This window comes from Cajanus cajan, chromosome 10 (genome assembly GCF_000230855.2).
Source record: "Cajanus cajan strain Asha chromosome 10, NIPB_CcT2T_4, whole genome shotgun sequence".
NCBI lineage: Eukaryota > Viridiplantae > Streptophyta > Magnoliopsida > Fabales > Fabaceae > Cajanus > Cajanus cajan.
Genome location: NC_138526.1, coordinates 23,808,074 through 23,824,076, shown reverse-complemented (window position 1 = coordinate 23,824,076; position 16,003 = coordinate 23,808,074). Strand labels below are relative to the sequence as shown.

At 32.6% G+C, this 16,003-nt stretch overlaps 1 protein-coding gene across 1 annotated transcript; it reads left to right on the top strand.

The window, feature by feature from the left end:
* The first annotated feature begins 9,207 nt into the window (after positions 1-9,207).
* Positions 9,208-10,155, top strand: LOC109807232 (uncharacterized). Its single transcript, XM_083064737.1, has 2 exons — positions 9,208-9,819; positions 9,865-10,155. The coding sequence occupies exons 1-2, from the start codon at positions 9,208-9,210 to the stop codon at positions 10,153-10,155; spliced, it is 903 nt and encodes a 300-aa protein (XP_082920863.1).
* The last annotated feature ends 5,848 nt before the right edge of the window (positions 10,156-16,003 follow it).

The following is a 16,003-nucleotide window of genomic DNA, read 5'->3' as shown; positions in this document are numbered from 1 at the left end:
GTACTTCCGTCCAAATGATTTAAACGGAATTAACTGTTGACCACGTGAATGCCACGTAGATGGATGCCAAATTTCTTGAATACACCTGGAACCAGAACGGCTCGTTCTGAAACCAGAACGGCTCGTTCTGGTTGCACTCTTGGTGTGTAAATTTTGTACCTAGAACGAGCCGTTCTAGATGCAAAATTTACACACCAATAATATAACCAGAACGGACCGTTCTGGTTCCATTTTGCTTTTTCTTTTAAAATATTTAGAAACATTTTCAATTTTTCCCTTGAAACTTTTAGAACTAGAAAAATTGAAAATTGAAATTGTTTCGTTTTTTTTAGTTCTTTAAAAATGGGATCAAAAAATGAAAATCTGAATCATACAAGGAAAAAGACCTAAGGTACAAAGCATTTCAAATACTAGATTTGGTAATATTGTCAATGGGGATTGATAACTTCAATTGCTAAACATTTGGGTTATACAGTGTATTATTAAGGACGATGCAGTGTATCAATAAGGACAATGATAGCAGTTTTTATTTCATTGTTAGTCAAACTGGAGTGAACCACTTACTACCAAATTGACACTATACAGTCAAGGATGAAACGAAACGATGTTTTCCCTTGAAGTCATTGACGATGTATCCCAACAATAACAACCTGTTTTTGAGGAAGGTACAACTTGAATTTTTGTGGTATAGGATTTTCCTTTCTTAGTAATTTCTTTAAACTTTTTTAGTATATGTTATGTTCTAATTTTTGTTTTCAGTTTCTGAACCATGTTTTTGTCTTTGAATTTATGATATGTTATGAATTTTTATTTTCAATTTTTGAATCACATTGCGGCATTTTGGTCAACGAATGCATGAAGTTGGCGTTCTGGAACGGCCCGTTCTGAATCTAGAACGGCCCGTTCTGAATCTAGAACGGCCCGTTCTGATGCACTCATGGTGTGTTAAATTTGCATTTGGAACGGGCCGTTCCAGTTGCAAAATTAACACATAACATGTGCAAGCAGAATGAACCGTTTTGGTTTCAGAACGGGTCGTTCTGGTTCCAGGTGTATTCATGAAATTTGGCGTCCACCTATGCATCTACGTGGCATCCACCTGGCATCTACGTGGCCAACAATTAACTCCGTTTAAATCATTTGGACGAAAGTCCTAAATTGCAATAATTTAAATTATTGGGGACCAAATTGAAACTAAAAATTAAAGTGGGACTAAATTGAAACAAAAAAATATTATAAAGGACCAAATAAGGGTTTTAACCAAACTATGATTATAATATATATATATATTAAAATAAATTAATATCAATATAAGTTTAATGTCGTGTATGATAAAATAATATTTATTAACTCAAGAAGTTATATTATTAACACATAATTATGTATAAAATTTTAAATACAAGATATTTGACCTTGTTTAGACAACTCAAAGAACAATTTGACTTGACCTTATTTTTAAAATATATTGAATCTAATTTGTTAAAGTCAAATCAGTCAAAAATTTCTTTAAATTAGGTTAGATATATGTCACATGAGTTGGATTATTAACATTTATTTAGAGTAAGTTATTGAATATTCTTTAATTATATTTTAAAGTTTAATTTCTAACTTAGATGTAAAATTGTGATAAAAATACTACTTTATTTTTAAATAAACTCACTTAATAGAAGAGAATTATACTTTTTAGTTTCTAGTTATTATAATTATTATAATATAAAAAAAAAAAATTGAAGGGAATGAATGATAGGAGCGCAAGCGAGGAAGCACGTAAACATAAATGCACATAGATACACTCCAAAATTATATTCATATATAAAATATTTTTAAAATTAATCTGTAAAATAAGATACAACAATAATAGAATATATAGAATTAATATTTTTGTCCTGGCACATTGGTATTTCTAACTCTCTAAATCATAAATTAATCTTACTTACACTACTGTAATTATCAAATAATATATGTTTCTAATAATGTGTGATTGCGTGTAACTTTTACACCAATCCAATAGATGATTTTAACTAGAATACTATTAATACCATTTACTCTTTTAGCATTACTTATAAATTTTTTTTATACTTTTTAACATTACTTATAATTAAATTATATTAATAAGAAAAATATTAAAAAAAAAGAGTAATAAATACTATATATTGAATAAGCCGTGCATTGATCATAACTCATAAGTCATAAATAGCTAGTAAAAAATGTAAAACTATTAAATTTATACGTTATTTTTGGGTATCAAATCTAAACTTAACCTTAAATTGGAAATTATCATAAGTACTAAGCAACGTTCCGGTACTCCAGAGTTGTATTTAAATATTTATTTTTAAATTAAGTAGAATTAATATGTTTAGTGAAATTAGTTTACAAATTAGTAAAAGGTTTATAAGTTACCTGAAAATTTATATATAAAATATGAGTTGTTTATAAGCTAATCGATACAACAATAAATATACATATAGTGACATATAAAAAATGTTATTATAAGTATAATATATGTAGGTATATATCTATTTGATATATAGATACATATAATTTTAGTATTGATTTTAAATGAGATTTAACAACATATTTTATGTGTCACTATAGCTTATACTCACACTTTTTAACAATATACTAACATATATTATATTTATTGTGTAGGTAAAAGTAGTTTTTAGTGACACTTATTGTGTCACTATAGGATGTGTGTCACTATATGACAATTTCCTTGTAGTAAATTAAAAATATTTAATGATTAATTGATAAGAAAAGATAAAGGATAACATATAAACAAAAAATGGTTTCTAAATTAAAAAAGGTAAGAAATGGTTTCAAGTAAGCTATCCAATAAAATAGAAAGAAAGGGAAAAGAAATACTAAAATCTTATAAATTAAAAATTATTTCAATTAACTTATGAAAATAAATCATAAACTTTTAAAATAAGTTTATATTTCAAACAAGTTTATTTCAGTCAAATAAGATAAAAAAAATTTATAAACTCTTCAAATATCTTGTTAAACACACTCAAGATATTTAGAATAGTGTACACACTGTATTTAACAAATACTTTTAATTATTTTGATATAATTATTTAACTTATTATATTAAAACCTATAGTATCAGTCCTATTATAGTTTGAGTTTCTCGAATAAACACTTATGTAAGTCGGTTATCAAATTACACTCCTATAGTTAATTTTAATCTCATAAAAAGTGATATATATATATATATATATATATATATATATAATTAGTCTTAATAAATGAATAATATTAAAAATGTTAAAACATATAACACGAAAAATAAATAAATAACTTTTATAAATTAATTATATTCAAACAGAAACTCAATCTTGACTTGAGCAATAACGTGAATATACATTACCTATAAATAACTCATGAACATGCTATTTTTGGTAAGAAGAACCAAAAAGGAAAGAATTTAAATTTTACGTGTTAGGGTATTTGAATATTCTTGCATACATCGTATTCTGGTATTTTGCAATACACTCCACAGCTTATTCTTGCAGTCCCTTTTTGTGGGGACTTACTTTTTAATTTTTAATTTCATTGGTTGGTGCCCTTTGATTGCAATGGAAGGACAAAATAAAATACCTTGCCACAAGTGGAGGCCCTCCTTTTTTTATGTTTACCTAAAGTCACACAATACCTTTAATATATTTATTTTTTCTTCCCATAAATTAAATTTAATTCAGAAATGGTCTACTTGCATTTATAATATCAGTAAGGTGAATTCAAATGATGGAAAATGTGTATGAAAAGGAAAATTTGTAAAAAATTATTTCAAAATAATTAATTTGCTGTCTTTGTCGTCTCTTGTCATGGGTATCTCTACTTCAATGGACTAAAGATTAATTTCAATCGTGATATTGATTATTATTGGTTTAAAAGGTTTTCATACATGAGATTTATTGTTAAATATATCATTATCGTAATGTGTAAGTGTTAACTGAAAAAAAAATCTTAACAAAAAATATGAATTTAATTAAACTTAATTCGGTATAAATATTTTAAATTATTATTCTTATTTAATCCAAATTAATATATAGTAATTTTGTTAATTATTATAGTAATTATATATCTCAAAAGATTTTCTAAAATCGGTTAATGTTTAATTGTGAAGATATAATATTTTTACTCGTAATAAATTTAGTCAAACTCAAAATCTATTCCATTAATTTAGTCAATAAAAATAAACATTTAAATACTTAGGTAAAAAGGAATTACACATTCAGGTACATATCATCAATGTATCAGATAACTAGACACCATTTTATCAAGACCTATTTAAGCATTTTTTTAGTTATATGTTCCGATTAATCTTTTAAATTCTTGCAATATGTTAGTTTCTTTCATTTTTCTTCCTTTACAATGCTTTTGAATTTTGATAGATTGAATTTTAGAAGGAAAGGTTGAAAGAGAAATGAAAAGATAACATAATCATTTTTTTATTTGTTTATTTTGGTTTGGTTTGGTTCCTTTCTGTAAAGGAATAAAAAAAAACACACACACACTTAAAGGTCCTGTACCAAATATTGTTTCATGTTGAAGCAGGTGGAAGGAGTAAATAAAATAATTTTTTTATTTAAAAGGACTAAAATTCCCATTAAGTATCAACTTTCCAGATTTGTTTCATTTAATTGTGGTTGAATTTTATCGAAATGGGTTATGCAAGAAGTAATATTTATTTAATGTGATCACACATCATAAAGTTCAAAGAACAAAATAGGAGTTACATAGAAACAACTCATTTTTATTGATTAATATGAAAAAGATGATGATACAATAGAGAAAAAACATATGTATTCATAAGAATGTAATACAACTTAACTAATATCAATTACTTAACTAATCAACTAACTAAACTCAACTACCACAACTAAGTACAGAATTACTACTACTAGAATTTCTCTTATTAGATGCGACTTTTCCTGCGAATTTTTTTATAAAATTTGCAAGAAATGTTGTTCCTACAAGTTTTTATGCGAAATTTAATCTGCAAGTAATACCTTCGTGGATAATATATTTTTGTGAATTTTAAAATTCGTAGAAAATTTTCCTGCGAAATTTCTTGCGATAAAATTTTGCAGGAAAGTTTCCTGTAAAAAAAATTTGCAAGAAAATTTGCAGGAAAGTTTCCTGCGAATTTTTTCGCAAGAAATTCTGCAAGAATATTTTTTACGAAAAAAATTAAAGAAATTACTATAAATTCTATCAATAATTCTTCAACTTTCAAATGCTCACAATGAATTCATCCGAAATATTTGTTTCCATGCCTTCAACATGTGATACATAATCTTTTAAATTCTAAGATTGTAGATTATAAGCCTAACACTCAACCATGCAAATTAACTTGTAAGGTAAGTGTTGTCCTAACTTATATACTCTTTAATTGTTTTATTTTCAATCGATGTGGGACTTGAAGTTTTTTTTAAATATTAAACTTATAAATTTAAATATATTTTTTTTATTTTTCCTGCGGATTAAAATTTGCAGGAAAATCCGCAGGAAAAGTTACCAGCAAAATTTTTCTACCATTTAGTAAACATTACTTGCGAATTTATTTTTGTAAGAAAATCTGCAAGAAATAAAATAAAATTCTTACAATATTTTCTACGAATTTTTACCATGAAAAAAATTTTCTATGATTATTAAAATTGTAGCAAAATTTGTAAGAAATATCTGTAAATTATTTTTCGCAAATAAATTCGCAAAATAATTCTGCGTATATTTTTTTACAGGAAAATTTGCAAAAAAATTTCTGCGAATATTTTTTTTTACAGGAAAATGACACTTTTCTAGTAATATACAACAACTTTTTTCAAGTTGACACTACAATAAATATTATATAAAGTGATAGATAAAAAGTGTCATTATAGATGTAATATGTATAAGTATAAATTTATTTGACATATAACTATAACAACTTTAATGTTAATTTTGAATAAGATTTAATAACATATATTGTGTATCATTATAGTTTATACACACACTTTTTAACATATACTAACATATATTATATATAGTATAGGTAAAAGTAATTTTTAATGACATGTATTGCATAACTATAGAGTGGGTGTCACTATATGATAATTTTTTCTTTTTGCAGTGTGGTGGTGGTGGGATTGAGGCAAAAGTGACTTATTGAAAGAATACTTGTATCTTTGTTTAAAAATAGTGGAACTCAATCTGGTTGGATTGAGAAATGGACGTAGTCTCAGTGGTTGTGACAAACTAGTATAAAAACACCTAGTGTTCCATCTGACTGATTGCTCTTCGCACTTCATCTGACTAGCATTACTACTTCATTATGAAAAACGTGAGTTTTTGATACACGGTATTTAACCCCTCTTCTAGTGTTTATCTTTTCTCTATAGAAATAATACATAATACATAAAACAAAAATACATAAAACCTTATAAATTAACTCATACTTCTCTAACAAAATATATGCGGAGAAAAGATAGAAATTAGAAGGGGGTTGAATAGTGTATATCAAAACTTGCACATTTTCAAGTTCATGAAAGAGTATTTGCAACAGATAAAAGGTCAGTAAGAGTAATCAATAAAATAGTATTTTTATACTAATTCACCTCAACCATCGAGACTAGGTCCAATTCTCAATCCAACTAGATTGACTTCCACTAGCTTTTAGCAAAGTTACAAGTATTCTTTTATCAAGCCACTTCTAGCTCAAACAAGTGTTCTTTGAATGGCCTCTTCAAGCCACTATCCAAGTATTCTTTTACAAACAAGCCTCTCCAGACTCAAACCTAATATTTTTTTCAGACAAGCCTCTCTAGGCTCAATCCAAAGTATTCTTTTATAGTCAAATCTCTCTAGGCTCTACCTTGTATCCATGGTTATGAAAGTATTACAATGTTCCAATTTTCATCACTTTTAGACGTGATCACAACAAATTATTTCAATATAAAAGACTCTTGAAAAATATTTTCTAAAAAAGTACAAATCATTTTTCTATATTTATTACACTTCTATTCTCCATATGTGCTTCTTTGTCTTCTTTTGAGTTTTTTATATAGTAGCTTAGAAATAGATGACCATTGTAGCTTCTTGAGTTTGATTCATAGAATTGTTTTGTCTTACTCCTTCGTTTGATCTTTAGTGAGAGGAAGTATTTATTGTTCCATTAAATGATTTAATTAATGTCTTTCACCTAATTAAACGTCCTCCTTATCTTTGATAGATCAAGCTACTTATCATAGTAAAGTAACAAAGTGGGAACAACAGGAAGCAAAGTCAGCATGCAAGTGAGAATGTAATCCTTTTTCAGCATCTTTTCCATGAAATTTGGGATCTTTGTCCTTTGTTTAGCTATTTTTCATGCTTTTATGCACTTTTAATAGAATGTGAGTTCTATAGACACCCAATTTCGTCCGGGGGCACAAAACAACAAGATAGGACATCAGAGGGCCCAAAAACCCAAACTAACTTTTTTTTAGTGGCCCGGAATGGGCCGTTCCAAACCAAACAAATGGCCTAAAATCTGTACCCCGGAATGGGCCGTTCTGAAATCAGAACGGGCCGTTCTGGTTCCCCGGAACGGGCCGTTCTGATTTCAGAACGGGCCGTTCTAGGGTGCGAAGATGCTACATAATGTTCGGATTCGGAACGGGCCGTTCCGAATCCAGAACGGGCCGTTCCGGCCCACGTCTGATTCCTATAAATAAGAAATCTCGACCACAGTTCAAGAGACCCCAAAAATTTCGTGCAGCACTCCAGCTCGAAATTTCTCTCTTTTTCTCTCTCCCTCTCTTATTGTATTTCTTGAGTATTGTGAGGCATTTGTGTAATGTGAAAGGTTGCCACAAAGCACCTACAATTTCCATATTGGAAGATCTAACAAAGCTTGCTACGAGGTATTTTAATCAATCTTCTTCTCTCTCTTTTATTTCTTATTTTTGATAAATATTATTATAATAAAAGCAATCATGTAAACATTTTAAAGTTAATTGTTTAATTTAAATTTCAAGCATGTAAATATTATCAATAAAAGGGGATTCAATATTTATATTATTATTGTTTATAATGTTAACTTCGTCATAGGGTACCGATCAATAGCGTTGTAGGGGTGCTTAATACCTTCCCAACACGTAACCGACCCCCGAACCCAATTCTGGTTATCAAGACCATTATTGGACCTTTAAAAACCTTTTCTTTTTCCAATGTTTTGAGTAAAACATTGGTGGCGACTCCATGAACCTATTTTCAAAATCATTAATTAAGGATTAGTCTGGTGTCCGGGCATTCCTTAATCGATGAGACTTTAAAAGGATGTCTGAACCATAGGTTGCAAGATCAAAATTTTTTGGGTTGCGACAGATGGCGACTCCACTGGGGACGTTTTAAGAGGGCCAGACCCATTTAATTGATGAAGTTAATAAAATAAAAAATAATAATTTAAATATTTTTTCCTTTTACTTTGTTTGCTTTATTTGTTTGGCTTTATTATATATATGCTCGTTTAAATTTCGCACATGTTTGAATTAACAAATTGCACACAAACCATAGCACACAACAGTCCCCCTACACCCGGGGGCATGAGAGTATTAAACATAGGGAGTGGTTGACGTACGACCGACCCAAGTTTGGCCTTGGATAATTAGAACCGCCCTATACAATGCATTTTTCTTAACAGGGACCACAGGCCATGGATGTATACTCGACTGTTTGTTGATTGTATGAGTATATGTTTGTTGCATTTTGTCTATTCAAATCATTCATTTATTTTTTATAATTCCCCTAAGGTAAAGAAAAACACAAAAAAATTAAAAAATGCATTATCATGCGAGAGAAAACCTAGTGTGAAAATAAGATCTGTGAGAAGCATACATTCCTTCTTTTTTAAAAAAAAGGGGGGGCATCATGCATTTTCTACAAAATAAAAAAATATAATAAATAAAAGGATAATAAAAAAGGGAACATGCATATCATATATTTAGGATCACAAGGGGATTTGTATCAAAGATGAGAAATCAGTGTGACCTCTGTCACATCATAAAATATTATGAAGAGGAACACCGATAACTCACCTCTCGACAAGGATGAGCCATCAAGTCTTTGATAGAAGCTCCCTTCATGCATTACCATTTAAATAAGCTTGATAGAAAACTATCTTATCCCTTAAAGGTGGCTTTTCAACATTCCATACTCACACGAGCTCAAAAGATAAAAGCTATGGAAGGCTTAGAGGAAAGAAATCGTGTCCTCAATGAGGAGGTTGAACAACTCAAGGAACAAATGGCTAGAATGCTTGAGGCCATGAACAAATTGCAGCACGATAATAGTACTAGCAATGTCGGCGACGTTTCCAAAGATCATCTGAACGCTTGGGAAGAAAGACTGAGAGCCGTGGAAGGCCACAATTTTGACGTTCAAGAGGCTGCGGATATGTGCTTGGTGCAAGATATCCAATTCCCTGCCAAGTTCAAAATACCTGACTTCCAAAAGTACATCGGAGCCAGTTGTCCAAAAGGACATTTAACAATGTACTGTAGGAAGATGGCAGCCTATGTGAGCAACGAAAAGCTCCTGATACACTATTTTCAAGAAAGCCTTTCAGATGCTGCTCTCAACTGGTACATGCAATTGGATGGAGGGAAGATCCAGACATGGAAACAGTTAGCCGACGCCTTTCTTCGTCGGTACAAGTACAACATTGACCTAATTCCTGATAGGTCTGATTTGCAAAACTTGAGCAAGAAGGGCGAGGAGTCCTTCAAAACCTATGCACAAAGATGGAGAGAAATGGTTGCGCAAGTAGAGCCTTCATTATCTGATAAGGAGATGGTGACAATGTTCATCAATTCCTTAAGTGGACCCTATTATGACAAGATGATAGGGAACACTTCAACTCTCTTTGCCGACATAGTCACTATCGGGGATAGAGTCGAGCAAGGTCTAAAAAGTGGGAAGATAGGAAAATTTCCTGAAAGCCAAGGGTATAAGAAGACTTTTGGGGGAAATGAAATCAATGTTCTAACCTCTTCCGCTACTCCTCGAACGACCAAAACTTCACCAAAAGCTGAAAGGGAACTTGATAAAATTCCTATAAGCTACACAGAGTTATTCCCTCAATTGGTGAAGGCATCCATGCTGGTAAGAACTCCACCACAAAGAAAGTAGCAACCGCCTTACCCACTATGGTATAGGCCTGAGGAAACATGCGATTATCATGTCGGGGCAGCGAGCCACTCCATAGAAAATTGCAATGCTTTGAAATCTCGTGTGCAAGAGCTTATCAATGCCGGGCAACTCAAGTTTGAGGCCAACACAACACACATCAAGGAATGACTAGATGAGTAACCATTTTGGGATGATAGTTGTTAGGGGCTCTCTTTTTCCAAAAAAAAATAAAATGCTCAAACTCATGAACTTCACCTACGGTCACGAGTTCAAAAATAAGGGCTTGTACAAGTTTTTTTTTGCATTCATCAAATAATATACATCATTTCATAAATATCTTGTGTTTATTCTTTTCTCTCTTATGTCACACATTAAATTCAAAATCAATCACCATGAAAAAAAAACAAACAAACATGACCGAAGATAATAAAATTAATCAAAGCTTCGAACATCTACAACGCATTATCTGAGTCTAAGGTAGATAAGAAGATCACCTCCTCGAAACACACAAAAATAAGAAAGTGATTAGAAGAGTCTTACACAAGATTCTCATTGCATAAGAAGAGTCTTGCAAAAAAAAAAAAAACAACTTTTGCCCAATTTGGCCGATAAAGGAACCCCAAATCTTGGCTCATGAAAGAACTCTCTCTCAATACTTGTAGGTTGGGGCAACACCTTTCTCCTTGGTGTACGAGAATGGGGGGCTTTGTTAATCATCAAAGACGCTGGTTCTCCCAAACGCGGATGGAAGGAGATTTTGTCAAAGCAAAGAAGTGTTATGCCAAAAAAATAATATCACTTGCAAAATATTGCTAGGATGAAAACCCGCAAAGGGCATCTTAGGTAAGAAAAAAAATTGAAAGTTCCCGCTAGGACACGTCCTAGACAAAAATTAGGGATCTAAAAAGGATAAAAATAGCAAGTGATAATTATCATAGTTGAAAGTTAAAAGGCGGCTTGAACACTTCTACAAGGAGCCAAATTCTGCGAAGACTCTGCCTGAGACTCAGCTATGTAGTTCAAGATAATTAGGAGAATGATTATAATAATTATCCAAGGAAATGTTTTTTTAAGAAACTTAAACACTCACCTACCTCAACTACCCATTCATTTTGAATCATCCTACCTCCATTAACCATCCATGCTAAATCATGCTTTCCAGTCCTTTTTGTCTTGTCCAATCTTAATGACGTATATTATTGACGGTTGTCAAAATTTAAACAAGTACAAAAGAAAGAGAAACAAAAAAATAAAAATGACTCGCTGGGATGAAAACCCGCAAAGGGCGTCCTAGGCAAAAATTAGGGCAAATGAAAAAAAAAGCAAAAAAATACCCGCTAGGATACTACCTAGGCAAAAATTAGGGTTTCTAAACAAAAAGAAAAAAAAGGAGCCCCAAAATGACTCAATACATCAAACGGCCAATATGACTAATGTTGGACATTGATCGAAGCAGTCTCTTCGTGAGAAGAAGAAAAGCAGAGCCACCTTCTAAAAAAAACAAAAAATCAAAACATGCATTGCACGCATCCAAAATCACTTCACACACTTAGAAAATTTTCTTTATCAAATGGGAATTATTCAAAATATGTAAAATTACCATCATGCATAAACAAGCATTTAGCATTCTTTACATCTCAATGAGAAAAATCCAAAAAGGGAAACACAAGTTCCAATTGAGATCATCTGAGCAAAAGTAGCCCAAACCAGGGGCATCAACAATCAAACAACCAGTCACCAACAAACCTCAACATGCACCTGGAGAGGCATCACAATACTCACGTGGAAGGGGCAACACTGGAATCTCTGCCAACCATCCATCAATAATCGAACAAACAATCATCAAAAGGACCCAGCATTACGCCTGGAGAGGTATCATAATACTCACATGGCAGGGGCAACACTAGAATCCCTGTCACCCATCAACTCCTTTGCCCACCATCACAAGGGCACCACCTACTAGCAATCCTTGTCTTCATCATACGTCCTCCCAAAGAAAAGGAGCAATCACATCATCATCATAAGCAGGCAGCCTGGAGAGGCTAGACATAATAATACTCAGTATTTACTCCTTTGCCCACCATCACAAGGGCACCACCTACCAGCAATCCTCGTCTTCATCAGACATCCTCCCATAGAAGAGGGGGGCAATCACATTATCAGCATCAGCAGGCGGCCTGGAGAGGCCGACACAATAATACTCACAATATCAGCAGGCGGCCTGAAGAGGCTAGCACAATAATACTCACAATATCAGCAGGCGGCCTGGAGAGTGATGGCATCCTTACTTGCATGAACATGAGATGATGAGCAAAGGAAGAGGACGCCTACTCCAAGGATCAAGTTCTTCAAAGGTGGCACAAGGTTTAGGGTGGATGATGATGGAATGGACGAACATGGAGGTTGGGTAGAAGGTGTTTGAGGAAATGCTTGAGAAGGGTACTCTAGGGTTGGCTCACTTCATGATGATGAAGGCCACTTCTAGGGTTGTTTCTCTCAAGGTGGAGATAGGAGGGAGGTGGCCAAATTAGCCAAGGGTGACTAAGGAAAGATATAAAGGCACAAAAGGCTCTCCTTATATTCAATATCCAAAGTATTTACAAGGTGTGAGGTGTTGGGTATTTATAGGAGGGGAGGCATCTAGGGTTGCATTTGGAGTAGGCAAATGCATTCCAAATGAAATGCAAATGAACCCTAGATGCAACTTGGTGGCCAAGGATGGAATCTTTGGGTTTAGATTGGCTATATCTAGGTGCATGATAAGACCATGCAACCTTTGCCCTCCACTTGGGCCTAAGCCTTTCTAACACCAAAAATAGATCCAATGAACACCAAAAAAATGCGTCACCCTTCTAGTTAACACCCTAGCCCAAAATTAAAAACCCTAATCATCTAGAGCACCCCATAATATAAGGGTAAAAAGGGAAATACAAGGGAAAATAAATTCTAAGTCCTAAACACCCCAAAATACAAGGGTAAAATTGGAAATACAAGTAAAATAAATTCTATGATTAAAAAGAACTTAGGAGCTAAGGTCCAAAAGTGGCCTCACTAACCCATTCCTCTTGCCTCCTGTAATATATCACCTCTTGGTCTTCTCGGCCTTAGTGTTATTCCATCATTCCCTCCCTCTTGAAAAGGATTTGACCTCAAATCAAGAGGTTCCTCATGGTGGGCATCATGACCAACAAAAACATAGAAATAAGAATTAGAGGTAATAGTATATGATAAAAATGGAAAGTGTATCCTAAGAGGAGTTCTACTAAAAATGCTAAAAAGATTGTCTAAATTAAAAGGACTAGACTTTCTAATGTTAAGGATAGGATCCTCCCCACGGTGAAGTCTAGGTGTATAACTAAAACCTAAAAAGGTAAAAAAGACTAAAACTATAGCACACTAATGTATTAGTCCTAAAAACTAAAATATCTTGTTGGAAGTGCCCAATGTAATGACCTAGGTATGTATTGGAAAATAAAGAAAACTTAACTAAAAAATTACCTAAACAACTTTGTATTGCATAATTTGTTAGATACATATGAGAAAAAGGTGTTAAGAGGAGTCTAGGAAACTCATATAATCTAAGTTTGTCTTGTAGGAAAGTATTCAAGTTAAGTTCAAATAAGTTTGAACTTCCTTCAAGATCAAAAATAGAAGATACAACACCATGAGATGTATCCAACAAACGATACAAACCAAAAGTTGGGTGCTTTATGAAGAAAACTAAAGTAGAAAGAGTCTTAAAGAAAAAAGGCTTATCTTCCTTGGGCACCACCAAGGAAGTAGCACAAGAAGTGGGACTAAGTGAAGTCCACTTCTTCTTCACTAAATCTTGAAGTTGAGATTCTTTTTCTTTAAAAAGGATTTGTTTTTGAATCTCCACTTCATGACTAGTGGCAACGTGAGAGAAAGAGTTAAGGTCTTGATGAATGAAGAAAGTCTTTTTAAAATCATTTTCAATGGGAAAGTGACTCTCTTCAAGCAAAAGCCCTTTGGAAGAAACATTATCCTCCTTACTCTTCTCTAAGAGTGTTGGTTGTTGTTTTTCATTTTCTAGCCACTCTTTAACCTTCTCTATACTTTTCTTTATTTTTTCTTTCTTTTCTATTTTCTTTTCTTTTTCTTTCCTTCTAAGTTCCTCCTCTCTTGTTGTATTTTCTTGCTCATGCATACTCCTAGGAACTCTAACTTCTTTGCCTTTTTGAGATCTAGTTGGAACAATCCTAGGTTGGGATCCATTAGTTTCTCTCCTCTCAACTAATTTTGCAAGTAGTTGTTTTATTTCCTCATTATTTTTTTCAAACTCTTTTTCTTTTCTTCTCAATTCTTCCTCTCTTTTTATATTTTCCTCTTCTTTTTTTCTTAGGTACTCTTTGAGTTGCCTAATTTCTTCCCTAACACTAGACCTAGTACTACAAGAGTTATGACCATGGACACTAGAATGATCACTCATCTTTGATCCAAAAAGGTTTTCACAAAGTGTTTTCAAAAAGGTTTGAAAAAGTTTTCACAAAGAGTGAGTGATAAAAGGGTTTTCACAAAAAAGGATTTTCAAGGTGCAAGATAGGTATGAAAATGCCTAAGTGTACAAAGTGAACTATCAAGGGAGGTGGACTACTAAGAATCACTTAAAAACCAAGCCTTTTCAAGTAAAAATCACTAAGCCTTTTCACACTTTTCTCACAAAAACAATTTTCACAATACTAAGGTGTGTGATGTGCACGCCCCCCTAGTAGGCAAATGAAGCCTTCTAAACGAAACAAATAAACAATGTAAAGTCCTAGGCAAATATACTACCAAAGCTTTAAAGCATGCAAAGGAAAGCACTTAAAGCATATGCTAGTCGGTTTCCTAGGTGAAGGTTTTCAAATCACCTTCAAACTACACGAAACTACCACCAAACTGAAAAAAGGTTTAAAAATGGCCAATTACAAACCAAAAATGAATGAAACCAAGGCCAAAAACACAAGAGGCCGAAATTTAACAAGAAAGAAATAAGTAGAAGGAAAAAAAAGGGAAGTCTCCAAGTCTTCAATTCTCCACCCCTTCACAATGAACACCCAATGTTAGTCTTGAAATGGTGTTTGCACTCTTTGAATTGGTGTGATCCTCCAAAGTTCCTTGAACTCCAATCGGACAACCCCTCCACTCAATCCACCAAGAAAGTGTGTAGTGTTTTAGAAGTTTTCCCCACCTAGATCAAGAAGAAAACACAACCCAAGAGTACAAGAGGCCAAGAAAGAAAAACTAAAAAGGCACAATTAAGAAAAGGCTAAACTCAAATGGAATTTATGAGATAAACTTAAGAGTAGAAGAAAGACTCAAAAACTGAAATTAAGGCACATTAATAAAAGGAAAGCACATAAAAGAGTAATTCCTAGAATGGCACTAGAATAGAATTTAGCAAGTAGGCTTAAAAGAAAAATTATGCACTTAACATGTTTGATTTATTGTCTCATTCGGCCATTAAGTATTGTCCAATGGTCCAAGAATTAACTCCAAGTGCTATGGTATGAAAGTTGGTCCAAAACTCCACAAGTCTAGCAAAGGTTCCCTTTTTCTTGTTTTTGGTTTCTTTGTTCTTTTTGGGCTTGTCCAAGTCTTGGCTTTTTTTTTTTTTTTGTTCAAAGTCCAGCCACTTTTCTCTTTTTTCTTTTGAATTTATACTATTCCTTTGCTTGGGTTTTACACTTGTTTTTGGTGGTTTTGTTAGCAACTTTTTGGAGTATTCTTTTAGCAACTTACACTAGCTCAATGAGACAAAATTTGAGTGTTTTTCTTAAGTTTTTAATAACCCACGTCCAGCAGCAAAGATAGGCATATTGAAATCAATTTCACACTCAAATTATCA

Bases quoted from the DNA above. Each gene is read 5' to 3' on its own strand.
- LOC109807232 (XM_083064737.1), top strand. From the start codon at position 9,208: ATGGAAGGCTTAGAGGAAAGAAATCGTGTCCTCAATGAGGAGGTTGAA. The intron at 9,820-9,864 runs GTGACAATGTTC...TATTATGACAAG, and splicing joins CATTATCTGATAAGGAGATG to ATGATAGGGAACACTTCAAC.